Here is a 17,812-nt window from a genome sequence, read left to right on the forward strand (position 1 = left end):
ATAATAATTTAGCTACCATTTATAAAGCATCTACAAGAGACCAGGTGTTTTATACATATTATCATTATTGTAAACCTTAATGTGTATTGTGATCATTTACACAACCTACCAGGCATAATTATCTCCATTTTATAAATGAGAGTGACTGAAGCCCCAAAAGGTAAATAACCTTTTCTTGCTTTAGGTTATGTAGCCATAAGTTAGTAGAACAAAGACTGAACTGAAATTTGGGTGGTTCTGCAACCTGTGGTGTTGCTAGTGCACCGTGATGCTTCAGTGTTTTCAAATTGGAATGTTTACTGCTGTTTACTCTCTTCATCCCTATGAATGCTCTATACTCCAGGGCAATAGGCCCCTCATGTGCGTATCAATTACGTACCTTAGTTAATATTTCCAGTTTCTGTGTCCAGCTCCTCTAGAGAAGAAATTAGGGCAAAATATGTAATGTGTGTGTCTACGTAATTATAAAGGACAACTTTTTTCTAGTCTGCATTTCTCCTTTTCTATCTGTATCAATCCCTTTATGTATACTTTGCATAAACACTACATACATATATATATATATGATCCAGAAATGAACGTTAAAAAGGTAATATGATTTATTATCATCAATTATAGCACCTGCTTAGGCGCCAGGCTATTTACATTAATTGTCTATAATCCTCACAATACCTTTATTAGTTATGGTGTTACCTGTATTTTATAGATGAATCAGAGGCTTATAAAGCTTAGCTAACTTTTGAAAGCCCGTATGCCCAGTATACAGTAAAATCAGAATTTGAACTCAGGCTTTCAAACTCCAAAACCTGCCTATTTCCATTCTTTAGGGAAGCAGAATAGCATGTCATGTAGAAGGACTTACACATACTGAGTTTTCATGCCAGACTATGTGGTTGCAAATGCAAGACTCCACTAATTTAATCACAAGCTGTGGAACCTTCTCAGCTTCCCATCTGTAAAATGATGATGAGAAGAGTATTTCCCTCAGAGACACTAGAAGAGCCAGGTTGATAAATAGGCAGCCAGCAAAGTGGCTGGCACATTCTTGTCTCAGTCAGTGTTCTGTGCTGTTTTTATTCTTTTCAGGTGTTCTTATAGGCCACTTGCCACCATCAGTTTCTTCTCTCCACCAGCCTAAGTGATGGCAGCAAGTGGCCTAGTGGAATGATAAGTGAAGTCAAGCGACTTCACTTCACTTGACCTCACTTATCATTCCACTAGGCCACTTGCTACCATCAGTTAGGTTGGTGGAGAGAAGAAATTGATAGCCACTGCTTCTGACCACCTATTGGGTCCTCTGTGTGTTTGGCCACCCTAGCTTGGCTATCCTGAACCTTTCCTAGGACCTACAGTCAACAGGGCTTCATTTCCTTCTTTTCATTCAGCAATAATTAGGTCGGGAAAGAAGATGCTATAAAAGTGACGTGCAGCCCTTGGGCACCGTGAGACTCCCTCTCACAGGGTCCCAAGAACATCCTGTCAGAGCAAGGGAGGCCTTTGTTCTTTAGCTTCATTAGCATGAAGACACGGAGAAGGCAATGGCAACTGACTCCAGTACTCTTGCCTGGAAAATCCCATGGACGGAGGAGCCTGGTGGGCTGCAGTCCATGGGGTCACTAAGAGTCAGACATGACTGAGCGACTTCTCTTTGACTTTTCACTTTCCTGCATTGGAGAAGGAAATGGCAACCCACTCCAGTGTTCTTGCCTGGAGAATCCCAGGGACGGGGGAGCCTGGTGGGCTGCCATCTATGGGGTCACACAGAGTCGTACATGACTGAAGCAACTTAGCAGCAGCAGCAGCAGCATGAAGACAAGCTTTCTTCCTCCTAGTGGTGTGGGTATGTTTTCAGGGGAAAGAGCAGGAAAAACAGGGCATGAGAGCATTTAGACAGAGGTGAGAACATTAGAATAACAACCCTTCAAGAATAAAAAGCCAGGTTCTCCACATTTCCTTTTATTGTTGGAATGATTGTATCTTTGTTTAAATTAATTTTTATTGGAGTATAGTTGCTTTACAATGTTGTGTGTTGGTTTCTACTGTACAGCAAAATGAATCAGCTGTATGTGTACAAATCTCTGCTCCCTTTGGGATTTCCTTCCCATTTAGGTCACCACAGTGCATTAAGAAGAGTTCCCTGTGCTCTCATCACCTATTTTATACATAGTATCAATAGTATATATATGTTAACTCCAGTCTCCCAATTCCTCTCGCTCCTTATCCCCTGCTTTCTTCCTTAGTGTCCATACATTTATTTTCTATATCTGTTTCTATCATTGTGTCTTTAAATTTTTCCCTCTTTGATCAGTTTTCCCATGCATTTCTCACTTGGAGTATCCCTTTAACCTGCAAATGAAATTCTTGCAAAGGTCTCTGTAAGTCTTTGAGACCAGCCACAATTTATCCACACTCTATCTGAACAGTAAGTGTTGAGATTGGCTGGTAATCGAGATTACCAGCTCTCAGAGGCAGAGAACAGATTTCAGAATCTAATGTCAGAAGCTTCTCTTATGAAGACATGATTGAATGGATCAGTTGATATTTGGTTTTCATGTTAGATTTATTTTTATAATTATATTTTTTATTAAATTCAGTCATACCTTAAGATGCACAGTTCTTAATGTGCTCATTGCAATGAGTTTTGACAGTTACAACATAGAGAACATTTCCATCATCCCAGAAAGTCCTCTGAAATGCCCTATTTCTTGTTTTAGGACCCTGCTTTTTGAGCCTTGGGAGATCTTTGCCCAACTGCTCTGCTCACTCCACTCCTTTAGAGGGCAGATACCTTAGCCCTTTCAGAAGTGCCTGAAAGCCTCACAGGGATTTCTCTCTCCTGTCCTTTCCTGTCTTAGGAAAGTGTCTTTCTTGTACTTGATGGAGATTCTGTGTCTAAGTAGTTTTTCTCTCAGCTGTCTTGTCAAATCTGTAGCCTTTTATGAACTCTCTGTGCATTTGGCAAAGACATTTAGAAAGTTTGGTGGGTAGATGCAGGCTTGGTTGATGCCTAGGGAGGGCTTCACAGAATTCTAACTTGTCACCCAGTCTACAGAATCATTAAAAATTCATGAAAGATGTGGCTCATTTCTCCAGACCTCCAATGCATTGACCTTCCACCTGCTACTCTGCCAGGGATGAGGCAGTCAAGGACCTCTTCTCTCCTGTGAAGATCTTGTAGCTTTTTGGCATTTAATTTGCTTAGGATGTTTACATCCTTATCTTGTTGGTGGAATTTTTAAAACTATGATCTTATGAGAACTTCCTTGGTGGTTCACATTATAAAAGATCCACCTGCAATGCAAGAGACCTGGGTTTGATCCCCTGGGTCAGGAAGATCCCCTGAAGGAGGGAATGGCAACCCACTCCAGTTTTTATGCTTGTGCTTTGGTTGTTAGGTTGGGACTAACAACAGTCTCCTGCAACTTTCTATATCTTAATCATAAGTAGGACAACCAATTACTTTGGATATTTCACAACAATATATGTAACTAGAGTTGCAGCTCATATACGTCCCATAGGTCATAAAGTAAGATTGCAGATCACTGAAAATCTGGCTTACCCACTGCAGGGAAAAAATCCTAAGTGAGTACATTAACTACTTAGGCTTGAGACTTTTATTTATAGCATTACCCATAGCTGTGTAAACACACACATACGCTGTTTAAAGCCATGTATTTTACCAGTTGATACTCAAAGAGAGCAGTGTAGAATCTTAAATTAAAAAAATTTTTTTAATATTTTATTTTACTTCCGATTATACAGAATCTTTAATTTTTATGTCTGAATTTTTGCTTATTGTATTGCCCAGTGACACATATTATGTTTACATGGAGATGCTGTTAATCATGGGCCTAGGAACTATTACAGTCACATAAATTCCACTTGGCAGTCAGACATGGAAGCACAAGTGCTTTGATTTGATGTACCTTCAGGGTGATTCTAGGAGTTAACATTCTTTTCATGGGAAATGGAATGTCATATTAATCTTCCTGTGCATAACATTTTTGTGATTTTATCTCATTAAGAAAGTCAAGTGCACAAACCATTCTGTCCTTAAATCTCCTTAAAGATTACATGTTCCTACTTTGAAAAATATTATGGAAAATTTCAAACATACCCTAAAATAGAACAGTACAATAAATCCTCATATATACACATCACCTAGCTTCAAAGACTGTCAAACATTTGCCCATTCTCGTTCGTATATCCCTCACTTTTGTCTTTGTGGAGGATGCTGTGGTATTTTAAAATTTAAAATTAATCCTTCAGTATACACTTTACTTTTAAACTTTGTGAATGTATTCATTCAATACAAATAGGGTCATTCTCTAGAAAATGAGATTCAGAAAAAAATAGGTTGACACCTCTTTTCATGAGATTGAGCTCAGTTAAGACCCTCGGCAACTTAGTCCCATGTCCTTTGTATCTTTTCTCTCACTGCCCATTTACACAGACACTCAGCTCTGGCCCAGCTGGTCCATTCACTCTGAGTTCCTCCTCATGGTGAACATTTCATAAGTGGTGCCTAAAGGACTTACTAGATAAGTGAATGAAGCATCATATGTCCCCAGATCCACATCTTTGCTCACGGTGTCTATCTAATGGTGTACCTCTCTGTTTCTGCTGGTACAGAAGAAATACTCACCCAAAGTTTGTCGCATTTATTCCCCTCTCCATGGGCTTTCGTTATTCTCTCTGCATTCCTTTCGAGTTCTGTTGCCTTGCCATACTTCTGCCTACTGCCTTTTGAGTATGAGAGTTCCATAGAGATCGGTCATTTTTTCAAGGTGCAGTTTAACTTTTGTTTTCTCTGTGCTCAATGAAATTAGTCAGTCCCTCTTCTGATCTACTAATCTCTGTGCTATTTGTTTAGACACTTTATTTCACTGCCTTGCATTATTAGTTAATATATCAGTGGGCATATTTTATTTCTCCAATAATAAAATGTTGTTTTTATTCTTATTTATTGCTCCCTTTAAGCTTATCATAGTTATCCATATCATAGGGGCCCAGCACATTTTCTGTTTTCTTTTGGCTAAATTTTCCACTTTTTGTTTTGTTACTCAGAATAGCCTGTGTCTAAGCGAAGTTGCATCATCAGAGTTAGAAAAAAATAGAGTCCCAGTTACATTTGTATTTCAGAGAAATAATGAACAATTTTTTTTTTTTTAGTGTATGTCTTACATATTGCATGTATGTGTGTGTATAGTTGTGTGTGTGCTCAGTTGTGTCCAGCTCTTTCTGGACCCATGGACTGTAGCCCACCAGGCTCCTCTGTCCGTGGAATTTTCCAGGCAAGAATGCTGGAGTGGGTTTCCGTTTCCTACTCTAGGGTATCTTCCAGACCCAAGGATAGAACCCCTGTCTCTTTCATCTCTTGCACTGGCAGGCAGATTCTTTACCACAAGCACTACCTTGGAAAGCCCCATATATTACATGGGAAATGCTAAAAATGTTACTCATTGTTTACTTGAAATTCATATATAACTGGAAATACTTTAGTTTACCTGATAATCTAAATTGAGAGTTTATTGTACTTTAACTTTGTTCTCCAGATAGAAAGAGTAGCTATATTCATAGATGCTGCTGCTACTGCTGCTAAGTCACTTCAGTCGTGTCCGACTCTGTGCGACCCCATAGACAGCAGCTCACCAGGCTCTGCCATCTCTGGGATTCTCCAAGCAAGAATACTGGAATGGGTTGCCATTTCCTTCTCCAGTGCATGAAAGTGAAAAGTGAAAGTGAAGTCTCAGTTATGTCTGACTCTTAGCAACCTCATGGACTGTAGCCTTCCAGGCTCCTCCGTCCATGGGATTTTCCAGGCAAGAGTAGTGGAGTGGAGTGCCATTGCCTTCTCTGATATTCATAGATAATCTTCCTTAAATATGTCAAATATTAGGATCTTGATGAGTGATTTCATTCATTCAGTTAACTAAGATTTCTTTTGGTGCTTGCTATATCCTAAACTGAATTCTGCCCCTGTCTTGGTCCACTCTTTCTTATTTTTTGTTGACACACAGTCCCTTCAGTCTGCAGACACTCTACTTTAGTCTTTTCTGGGTTTACCCATCTGTGGTCCAGAGAGGCCAGAACCTAGTCAATCTTCCTCTCTCACTATCTTAATCTTTCATCTTCCTCCATTCTTGTTTTTACCCATAACTGGGTTATTTCTCCACAAACATCTTCATGTCCGAAGGAAATGGCAACCTCCATTATTATGGCCTGGAAAATTCTGTGGACAGAGGAGCCTGGTGGGCTACAGTCCCTTGGGTTGCAAAGAGCTGGGCATCATTGAGCAACTGAGCATATATTTATTAGCTAGAGTTTAAGTTCTATGGGAGTAGGAAACTGTTAAGGTGTAGATACCGAGGTTTATACACGTTACCTAAAGAGTTTATGCTGGAGCCCTTAGTGAAGATGATATCGGAGGCTATATTTTCTGTACAATGACACGAAGAATCATTTGAGGCATGCAAAAAATGTGATACTAGCATTTTAAGGTGATATAAGCAAGAAACGTATCTCATTTCATGCACATCTGTATAGTTTTCATCTCTAAATCAATAAAGCTTCCTGTTGAGATTGTTTTAATGCCGCTCACCTCTTTGGGGAGCTGTAGCTATAATGAAGGATTCTGCTGATATTAAAGTATGGAAATTATGGTAAATTTTTGTTTATTTTAAACCAAAGAAATCTGTTACCTGTTATGACCTCTGAACTTTAAAGGTATTGGGCTTAAAAATATCCATTTACAGAAATCTGAAAAACAAAATGAAACATGATTAATCACCTCTCAGAAACAGAGTTTGATAAAAGAGTAATTTTGCAATTCAGCTGTTTACAAGTTGAAACTAATATTTCAGGGGAAAATCTAGAGTTTATTTTTTTTCCTGACTTATGAAAGAATGTTACATTTTGAGTGCTATAAAAATATGAACTCTTTCTGGCCAGAGAGTCTTCTTTTATGTGTGTGATATTCTTTTATTACTAGATTACTTATATCAAGAAAATGCATGAATAGTAAAGGATATTGATGATGCATTTGGTGTGAGGTAGAACTCCTGCCTTCAAAGGACAAGAAAAATTTATCTTTTGTATTTATTTGCGAGGTATCCTCAAATTACTCTTCTGTTAGCGCATGACATACACATTAGCCTTGCACCTAAGAGGAAGTCTGACCTCCTAGTACCAGCAGGAAGTCTGACCTCCTAGTACCAGCAGATTCAGTGTCTGGTGAAGCTCTGCTTCCTGGTTCTAGATAGTCTTCTCATTGTGTCTTCATGTGGCAGAAGGAACAAGGAGCTCTCTGTTTTGCAAGGGCACAAATCCCATTCATGAAGGCTCCACCCTCTTGACCTAATCACTTCCCAAACGCTTCACCTCCAAATACCATCACATATGAGGGTAAGGTTTCAGCATATGAATTTTAGGAGAGCCCAGATATTCGAACAGTAGCACCCCATTAGCATTGGTCAGTAAGTGGCTGCAAGAGAGCATAACCTTCCTAATGAGGCTGCTCTTACGTCATGAAAGGCAGTTTTCTAGAGAAGAAGACAGCTGTGAGCTTATAACAGCTAAAACTCAGCATTTGGAGAATGGGTATCCTGGCCTTATCTAGTACCATAGCTAAAGGACTCTCCCGCATTTTAGAAACAGTGAATAGGAACAGAATTACACTGCTGTCGAGAAGTACAGCTCTGACAACGTGACTGCAATTCAGGAGACAGAAGAAAATTTGAAAGTGGCCTTGTGAGCTTGAGGCCATGAAACACAGGGAAGGAGATCCCATATCCTACTTCATCACAACACATTCCAGCAATGGATGCTCATGATGCTGACCCTGGAGTCAAAAAGAAAAGCTGTGTTCCATTAGGATACACAATTGGAAAAGCAGAGATCGCCAACATTTTTAGAGTTTAGTTCCCCAAGTCACTGATCTCTAGTTATTTTGAAAAGAAATAGCTCAATTGTGAAAGTGTGGGATAAATTAGTTAGCCAAATATAAACTTTAGAGCATTGAATCTGGGGCCATCAGATTGAAGCACAAGAAGCTGTGCAGCACAGAAGTCAGGCTTTTTGGACATCAGAGATGTTTCAGAGAGTCTCACGTTTGGAGACTTAGGAGATTATTGTGTCTTGGTTTACTCTCAGGAAGGTTCAGGAAAGGACTTTGTGGTTTGTGTCTGTTGAACAGATGAGTGATTGTAGGGTTGTAGTACAAACCAGGTAATGGATTGCATCATTCTCACTATATTTTCAATAACTGCCAGCCTCCTGGCCCCCCTTACCTGTTATTCCATTAACACCTCCTCAGATTTCACCCTTCAGTGGTTTATCCTTGGACTGTTTTACAGAAACTTTTAGCATAAATCGCCATATAGCCCATCAAGGATTAAAAGCTGCTTTTGATGTGTCACAGTGTTCTCCAGAAAAATTTTCATGTTTTTCTTCTGCAGTACCATAATGCTACCTTTGACTGGGCATTTCTGACGACAAAGGAGTGTTTGAAATATGGAGGAAAGCTTGTGGGCAACAACTGTGGTTTTGTTCCCGATATCACACTCATGTCTTTTATCCTCTTCTTGGGCACTTACACTTCTTCTATGGCTTTGAAAAAATTCAAAACCAGTCCTTACTTTCCAACCACGGTGAGTACTTGAGCTTTAAATAATTTTCATTGAATTCCCACTGTTTCAATAAAAGTACAGTTTTGTAAAATGAAAAAGGCACCTGTAATTCAACCTTTCCAATATGATTTTGTGTGTTAAAAATTGCTTTCCAGTCTCTGTGCATACGTATTTTTGACATAATTATAGTCTAGCTTTGAAAAACCTTTCAGGATTTTGCTCACATAATTCTATCCTAAATTCTGCCTGTCTGAATTCTGACTGTACTGAAAGGGAAAAGCAGGTGTATTCTATATAAAAATGCACGAGACCATTTAGATCCATGCATCTTTGAGATCCATGGTGTGTTTAAGTATATAAGCAAAAACTCTCTCCATATGAATTAGGAATTTTGACACAGAATTCTTTGTTCATCAGCTGTACTTGTGAGTAATTTAGTAGTTGGGCTATGGGCTGTGGGAATAAATGTAAACAGTGTTGTTACACAAGTACTGGTATAAGATATGGGTGTCATCTGAACCAGCCTTCCCTTCCCATAGTGACGAATGCCACGGTAGAGAAACACAGATAATTGAGCTGGCTTGTCTTGTGCAGACATCCTGTCTCCCAATAATATGCTTGGGTGAGCTTCAAGTCAAAACTGTGGTTCCTGGAGAGACTACAAGATAAGACCAACATTTAGTTAATGGCATTTTGTTTTCTTACCTGCAGAACGAAGCTAATCCTTTGCTTTACAGTTCAATTCTCACTATTTAGGATGTCAGGAGTTCTTAGTAATCTTGATTATACTTGATTTTTATCAGTGAGCTGCTCTCTGCAACTGGAATCTCATGAATCTTTCCTCCTCAGCTCTGTGTAGAAGGAGAGGGAGAACTTGGAAGACATGAGATTTAGTTGATAAAATTCCTTTTTTATTCCTGGGAAATGAGACTGAAAATTAATATATTCACTTTCAGCTAGGAAATGTTTTATCTCTGATATCTCTTATGAAATGGAAAATAAAGGCAAGAGTTGATGATTGTCTCAGTCTGTCTGGGTGGCTATAACAGAATACTAGAGACTAGAGGACTTGTAAACAACACAGATTTATTTTTTATGGTTCGGGAGGCTGGGGAGTCCAAGATCAGGTGCCAGCATGGTTGGGTGAGCACTCTCTTCCTGGTTCCTAGGCAGCGTCTCTTTCACTGTGTCTTCAGGTGGCAGAAGGGCTGGGGAGCTCTGTGGGGTGTTCTTTATAGGAACACTAATGCCATCCCAAAGGCTCCATCCTCATGCTCTTCCAAAGGCCCCACCTTCTAATATCATCATCTTCATGGATTAGAATTCCAACATATGGATTTTGGAAGGACAGCATTCAGATCACAGCAGGTTACTGTGGTCTGCAGATTTCATTAGAAATGTTCTGAACTAGCTGGCCCAAAGGATGAAAAATTTCCTCCAAGGGAAGTGTAGCAAGAAGTGTTCAACTTTGTCTGCCTTGAAAGGGCATCACTAAGTGGTGGTCCTTAGGCAGAATTCAACCCTTGTCCATTCTTTGTTTAGCCCATAGTTTGTAAACACGCACGCACACACACATACACACACACACACACACACTTGAGGGCATAGGTGGAAACTGTCCTTTGCAGGTAATTAATTGTTCTCACTACTACTTCTCTCTATTGTCTAAGACTTGTCTGCTTCACGCATTCAGGTTAAGTGCTTGTCCTTGAGACTCTGAGCTTGTAACACCAGTTCCCATCCTGGGAAATGTGCTTACTCGATCTACCTCTTCAGTGGTTTGTTATGTGTAGAACAGTTTCCTGGGTAAAGGTCTTTGAAGATGATTTTTTCTTCTCTATTGAGATTTTTCCTTAATTATTAATTTATGGGACATCTTTTTTTTTTTGGCTCACACTTTGGGAATCATCACCCTTTTTATTGCTCTCATTTGCGATAGTGTGAAAAGAATTTGCAAAGCACTTGTGAATTGTAATTAGCAAAATAATTTCAACCTTAAGATGAATAGTGATCATTTTAACTATTTATGTAAACATCACCTTTTTTTCCCCTGCAAATTCCAAAATCGATAATAGCGCTTTGGACTTAAAGAAATTTTTCCTTATAAGAGCCCAAGCAGGTAGTTTCTCAGACCTTGATAAACACTGTTGAGAAAAGTTGGGAAAATATTGAATATGTGAAAATAAAATAGTGAAGGCAATCTAGTTACAATTCCTGTTGAGAAGGTTCTCAACTTTGTTTACAGCTGCTTACACCAAATTATAAAGTAAACTGGTAGGAGGACATATATTTGATTTCCAAGGAGAAATGTTCAAGTGCATAGGCTTTCACACTATCACCTCCCTCCCCTACCCACTTCACAGTTATAGCTAACTAATAATACATACATACATAAATTATAAGAACTTCTTTTTTTCCTCTCATTTGCCAAAATATGTTTTCGTTTAGAAGTATGATCTCTGTAAGTAGGAGCAAAGATGTTTATAGATTCATACACTTGTATTTTGGGCTTCACAGGTAGCGTTAGTGGTAAAGAACCCACCTGCAGGAGACATGAGTTCTATCCCTGGGTCAGGAAGATCTCCTGAAGGAGAGCATGACAACCCACTCCAGTATCCTTGCCTGGAAAATCCCAAGGACAGAGAATCCTGGCAGCCTAGAGTCCATAAGGTTGCAAAGAGTTGGGACACAACTGACTTGACTTAGCATAGTACATACTTGTATTTTATATTCTACAGTTAAAACTTATATGCTTAAATGTGATTACTGTGCTAGTACTCAAGCCTAACTGTTACTACTTCCTCACTCTCACCAACAATTCACGTGGAACCTCTAAAATTGCAAAATGCTAATCCTGGATGGCAGTGCCCTTGCCATACAAAGTGTCCAATTCTCCTTTAATTCACACAGCCACCCTTCTCTTTTTGTACTTCTGTTTCTAAATGTTTGTATGAGTTGTTAGTCGATCAAGAGTGGGAATTGCTGGGAAACTCTTACACTTTTGTTTTATTCCTCACATAAGTTAGCAACAGATTGGATGCAGGCTAGGCCCTCAATTCTTGTTGGCTAGTGGAGCCCAGTCAAGTAGAGGTCAGTGCTGCAGTTTATGGAAAGAGCACATATGCAGGAACCCAGAAGCTGTGGATGCGAAGGCCAGCTCTGCCAGTAACTAACAGTGCACCCTTTGATAGCTGACTGTGGACTTTAGTCCACACCCATAACAGGAGAGCCCAGCTAGATGGCAGTTAATATCCTTTAAACTCTAATGTTCTATAATCTTAAAGAGAGTTTTCTGATTCCATCTCCTAAAATAAAATTCTCTATGTTTAATTTGTGCTTATAGCAGTGAAAAGGAAGTACAGATTCCCCAGAGTCCATTATTATCTCCATTTTTAGGCCAGGTCTGCCTTTGCAGCTGCTGCCAGCCTCTGTCTGTGGATGATCCACAGTTGTCATCTAGCAAATCAAAATTATACACTCAGATTAGGATGGTCTGAGGGGCTTAATGAAAGTGTGATGTACAAAGGTGACATTAGGTTGAGGGAAACTACAAGGGAGCATTTAATGTCCAGTGATAATAAAAGTGGAATTGTTATGATCCCTGACTCAAAGGATGTGGAATGGGAGTGGTTGCTAGAACCCGGGAGAAGAGAGAGTGGTAGAGCTTTCCAGAGGGGCCCCGTGACCTCCTTTGGCTTGAGGAATTTAGCCAGCCTGAGTCAACCTCAAAGGGATATAGCTATGGGAATCAATAATCTGATCTTTCTCTTCCCCCAATAGCCTGTCTGGGCTGAAATCTTCTGAAATCTGGAGAGCAAGGGAGCCTATTGTAGACCACATAGGTCAGCTTCCCAAGGCAATGAGCTTGGTAGAAAAGAGTAGAAAAGGATCTGATATGACAAAAATGATATCCATCATATTTACCTTTCTAGGATTTTCTTTATCAAGTTAAACTCATCTCCATTTGATTATCCTGCTGTAATAGCTCTCCTTTACATGAGCTTCCCTGATGGCTCAGATGATAAAGAATCTGGGTGCAGTGCAGGAGACCTGGGTTCGATCCTTGGGTTGGGAAGATCCCCTGGAGAAGGGAATGGCTACCTACTCCAGTATTCTTGCCTGGAGAGGGCCATGGACAGAGGAGCCTTGGCAGGCTACAGTCCATGGGATTGCAAAGAGTCAGATACTACTGAGTGACCAACACTTTCACTTACATGTATGCCTCTGCCCCCCAGTTCAGTCTCTCTCATTGTCTTTGCCCACATCAGGGTTGATTATCCACTCTCACCTTCCCTCATGAAGCCAGCCTCTGGCAGTCCATCAGTTTCAGCACTTAAGATGAAACAGTTTGCCTTTGCTAACTAATAGTCCATCAGGAATTTTGCTAACTAATAGTCTTTGTTAACTAATAGTCTTTTGCTAACTAATAAATAGTCCATCAGGATTTTTTCTTATTTTTGATGCGGACCCTTTTAAAAATCTTTATTGAATTTATTACAGTATTGCTTCTGTTTTATGTTTTGGTTTTTTGGCCATGAGTCATGTGGAATCCTAGCTCTCTGATCAGGGATCAAACCCATATCACCTGCATTGAAAGGCGAAGACTTAACCAGTGGGCTGCCAGGGAAGTCCCAGGAATTTAATCTGTCAGATACTTCCAGATGCTCAGTGGAATATGGTAGAGTAGCAGTACCCCCCTGACTGCCCTCTGTGCTTCCCATCCCTTTAGGAGGGGTACAGTGGTCTGTTGTCCCATACATTTCCTGTTCTGTTATATTGGCCTCAAGCCTTTTACCAATATTTTGTCATCAAAACTTCCTGAAGGAGCATCACAGCATAATCGGTGATCCTAGCAGATGCCTTGGGGCTTTAACAGGAAATGTTCTTCCAGAGTCCTCTACCAACCAGTGATGCTACTCATGGAGCATAGATGCCATCACTGCAACATATGGTGGCAAAATGAAAGCAGTCGGCTTAAAGATAGAGCAGGATTGTGATTAGAACTCATAAATCTATAGAGCCTCTGAATTAGGCAGAATTATAAATGGCTGGATGGCATCACCGACTCAGTGGACGTGAGTCTCAGTGAACTCCGGGAGTTGGTGATGGACAGGGAGGCCTGGCATGCTGCAATTCATGGGGTTGCAAAGAGTCAGACACAACTGAGCAACTGAACTGAACTGAATTGGTACTTTGGCATAGTCAGATGCAGTGTGGCCGGCTGATGTATGTAATTGGCATGAAAGTGTTTTTCTCAAGGATCTACTTAATTTCCTCTTAGAATAAGCAATGGTGTTAATGCTTCCTTGCATTGATATAATGATGAGATTCTTTAATATCCTCCTGGTTGTTATTGTCATTTAAATAGAGAAAATCTGTAACTTCCAAGTACTATTAATAGCTTTGACAATTTCTTTGCTTTATTTAGATGATATTTTTTTTAGATGATATTTGAGCAGAATGTTATTTGAGATCCTTCTTTTTTAAAAAGGTATTCTATATCCTATAGTTAATATATTCATTCAGTATTGAAAAAATTGTTTTGGCTCTGTGTGCTTGATATAATACTAGACGATAAGGATACAAAGACAAGTAATTTGTGGGTTTGGAATATCAGTTCAGTTCAGTTCAGTCACTCAGTCGTGTCCGACTCTTTGCGACCCCATGAATCGCAGCACGCCAGGCCTCCCTGTCCATCACGAACTCTGGGAGTGATGCTATCCAGCCATCTCATCCTCTGTTGTCCCCTTCTCCTCCTGCCCTCAATCCCTCCCAGCATCAGGGTCTCTTCCAATGAGTCAGCTCTTCACATGAGGTGGCCAAAGTACTGGAGTTTCAGTTTCAGCATCAGTCCTTCCAGTGAACACCCAGGACTGGTCTCCTTTAGAATGGACTGGTTGGATCTCCTTGCAGTCCAAGGGACTCTCAAGAGCCTTCTCCAGCAGCACAGTTCCAAAGCATCAATTCTTTGGCACTCAGCTTTCTTCACAGTCCAACTCTCACATCCATACATGACCATTGGAAAAACCATAGCCTTGACTAGACGGACCTTTGTTGGCAAAGTAATATCTCTGCTTTTTAATATGCTGTCTAGGTTTGGAATATAGTAGGAACTTAATATATATTTGTTGAATAAGTTCAGTTTTTGCATTTTTAAATGAGATGATTTAATTTAATCTTTTGCCCCATTCATACTTACAGTGGGATCACACTTTGGTGACTTTATGTGACCTAAATAAATTGATGGTGGTCTTTGAGGTATTGGCTTTATGGATGAGAAAAAAGTGTAAGGCTTCAGGAATTTGAATGAAAACATAATGAGCATGTTTTTTAGGTGACATACTTAGTTTTTAATCCATGTAGAACAGTCTGGATTTCACAATTAGCTATATTTTTGGAACCTTGATTCTTATTTATCATTTTGGGCTATAACAATTCTATTAGTGTTGGCTGTGTTTAGTTAATAAACAGTTCTTTACAAGAATCAGATGTCATCCCTATACTTTCTTTTTCTCTCAGAAGCTTTCTTGGTGAATAGTAAAAACTGTCAAACTGAAATAAATAATGTATCCAAATATGAGGAAGAAATAATGGGCCTGTACTCTTTATCACATTCTAGTGTTAATAACACTAGGTGATAATTTGGCTAGTTCTTGTAGAGCTATCAGACCACATCCTGCCATTGAAACTCATTTAAAAAATGGCTTTGCTCTCGTTGAAGGGGAATCAGATTTTCAAATTCTTGTGTTATTTTGTACCAAGAACAATAATTTTTAAAGTCAAATTTGTTTTTAATCCAAAACTGGTTTCCATATTTTTTTTCCCCTTTAGAATGACGAAGGGATATTTGGTTTTAAATGCAACCCAATCTGTTCAATATTCAACAAAGATTTTGGACATATGACAAAAATTACAGTTAACCTAAATTGAGAAAAACCCAAAGGAAAATGAAAATATTGGGAGCATTGATTGACTAGAGTGTTTATTGAGTTTTTGTTTGTTTGTTTGTCTGTTTTTTGCAAAGTCCATTTTGCTATGTGATGTGAGAGGTTTTAATGATTGCATAGAGGTAATCTGTGGAAAGAAGCAGCCTTTTTGGCTGTGGTCAGGAAGTGGTACCTTGTGGGTCAGAAGCACTATCAACTTACTTATCCATCACAGAAAAGTCCCCAGCATTGAAATCTATCCATTAATACAAAATGGTCTCCTGTGCCATTTCTAGATTGTTTGATTTATACATGCGTGAAGTTGCTTCAGTCATGTCTGACTCTTTGTGACCCTATGGACTGCAGCCTGCCAGTCTCCTCTGTCCATGGGATTCTCCAGGCAAGAATACTGGAGTGGGTTGCCATGCCCTCCTCCAGGGGATCTTCCTGACCCAGGGATCAAACCCTAGTTTCTCATGTCTCCTGCATAGGCAGGCGGATTCTATACCACTAGTGCCACCAGGAAAACCCTTAATTTATACATATGACTTATTAATTATTAGTTTAAGATGTTTATTTTTTGTTCCTTAATATTAAATTATAGAACCACCTTCTTTTAAAGCCCTGGAACCCTTTATTATCATGGTTTGGGGGAGAGGAGATATAGCCAAGATGGCCCTATTAGAGGGTCAAGAAGTTTTGATAACTGAGTCTTAATCATCAGATTTTAGTGTTAGGACTTTGAACAGCATCAAGCCCAACGTTGCCTCTTCATTCCTGACAAGTGCTCATTTGTGGGCTGCTTGAATGACTCTCAGGGAACCTCACATCTCCAAGGCATTCCTGATAGAAACACGAATCAACCTTTCCATTGCGTCCGTCCTCGGGGTCTGCCCTCGCTTTCTGAAGCTACACAGAACAAGTCTAGTCTTTCTTTTCTATGACTGATTTCACATGTGTGAAGGTAGTTTACTCACTACAACTTCTTGAGGTCTCTCATCATTTTTTTCTGTGGTATGTTTTCTGGACTCCTATTCTACTGGTCATCCTTCTCTGAGTCAGTTCCAAATTTTCAGTTTCAACTTAGAATATAGTGACCAGACTGGGACATAGTATTTTCCAGGTGATTTACTTAGTTGGGTCTGGCACTCAGTCATATGGGTCTTTTTCTTCTGCTCAGTTTGAGGCAGAATGGAGGAAGAGGCTGTGACTGCTGAAGTCTCCTTAACTTCCCTGCTAAACCACTTTCTTAGGCCCACTCCCCTCTGCCCCTGCTTGGAAAAACAATCTCTTTCTGGTAGACTTTCACTGGTAGGCTCTGAGGCCCTCCTAGATAAATAACACAATCCAGTTCCCCTCTTTGTTCCCTGAATCTCTCTGACTCTGGAGCTTATGACATAGAAATCCTGGAGTCTAAATCAGACCTTCCTTTCAGTGAACTCTAATTATGTGTGTGTGCGTATGCTCACTCTCAGCCTTGTCAGACTCTTTGAGACCCCATGGACGGTAGCCCACTAGGCTCTTCTGTCCATGGAATTTTCCAGGCAAGAATACAGGAGTGGGTTGCCATTTCCTCCTTCAGCGAATCTTCCTGACTCAGGGATCAAATGTGGAGTCTCTGGTATTTCCTGCATTAGCAGGTAGATTCTTTACCAACTGCGCCACTTGGGAAGCCCAAATTCTAATTCTAATTGAGGGGATCAAATTTTAAATTTTTTTATGATATTTTCTGCCTTTTCATGACTGCCAAAAGGAACATATTTTTCTGACATACTTTTTTTTCCCATCTAGAATAAATGCTTTTTTTATAGTATTGTTTAGCATTTTCCATGCACTGCAATCATGAGAAGAATTGATATCATGAATTAACATTTACTGAGGACCCACAGGGTGCCTCCTGCTGTGCTTGTCTCTTTGTAACAGCTCCATCCATTGAGAACCACTCTGCAGGCTCACAGCCTCTCCCCCAGTTAATTTGGGAGCAGCTGCATCCTCACAAAGTGAAAACCAAATACCCTCTGGGGCTTCTGAGGAACCCAATTCATTTTTTATCCCTGTAAATTAACTAGCTTCTCACTGTTGGTGTCTCAACAATTATGACTCTCTTAATGATTAATATAGTATCATCCTTCATGAAGAGTATGTGTATAATAGATTTATTAGGTTGTTTTTGCCCAAGAACAAGAGAACAGCGTATGGTTATTTGAATTTTCCTTCCCATCCACTTAATTTCTTCTTTGCTTTGGTAGTTTAAATATT

At 39.7% G+C, this 17,812-nt stretch overlaps 1 protein-coding gene across 6 annotated transcripts in view; it reads left to right on the forward strand.

Annotated features, from left to right (window-relative positions):
• Positions 1 to 17,812, forward strand: part of SLC4A4 (solute carrier family 4 member 4) — a 370,094-nt gene that overhangs the window by 308,483 nt on the left and 43,799 nt on the right. For all 6 annotated transcript variants that reach the window (XM_069594319.1, XM_069594322.1, XM_069594321.1 and 3 more), the window contains exon 16: positions 8,457 to 8,648. In XM_069594319.1, coding sequence (XP_069450420.1) covers positions 8,457 to 8,648 — 192 coding nt within the window. The remainder of the gene's footprint in view (positions 1 to 8,456; positions 8,649 to 17,812) is intronic.

The sequence above is a fragment of the Ovis canadensis genome, chromosome 6 (genome assembly GCF_042477335.2).
Source record: "Ovis canadensis isolate MfBH-ARS-UI-01 breed Bighorn chromosome 6, ARS-UI_OviCan_v2, whole genome shotgun sequence".
NCBI lineage: Eukaryota > Metazoa > Chordata > Mammalia > Artiodactyla > Bovidae > Ovis > Ovis canadensis.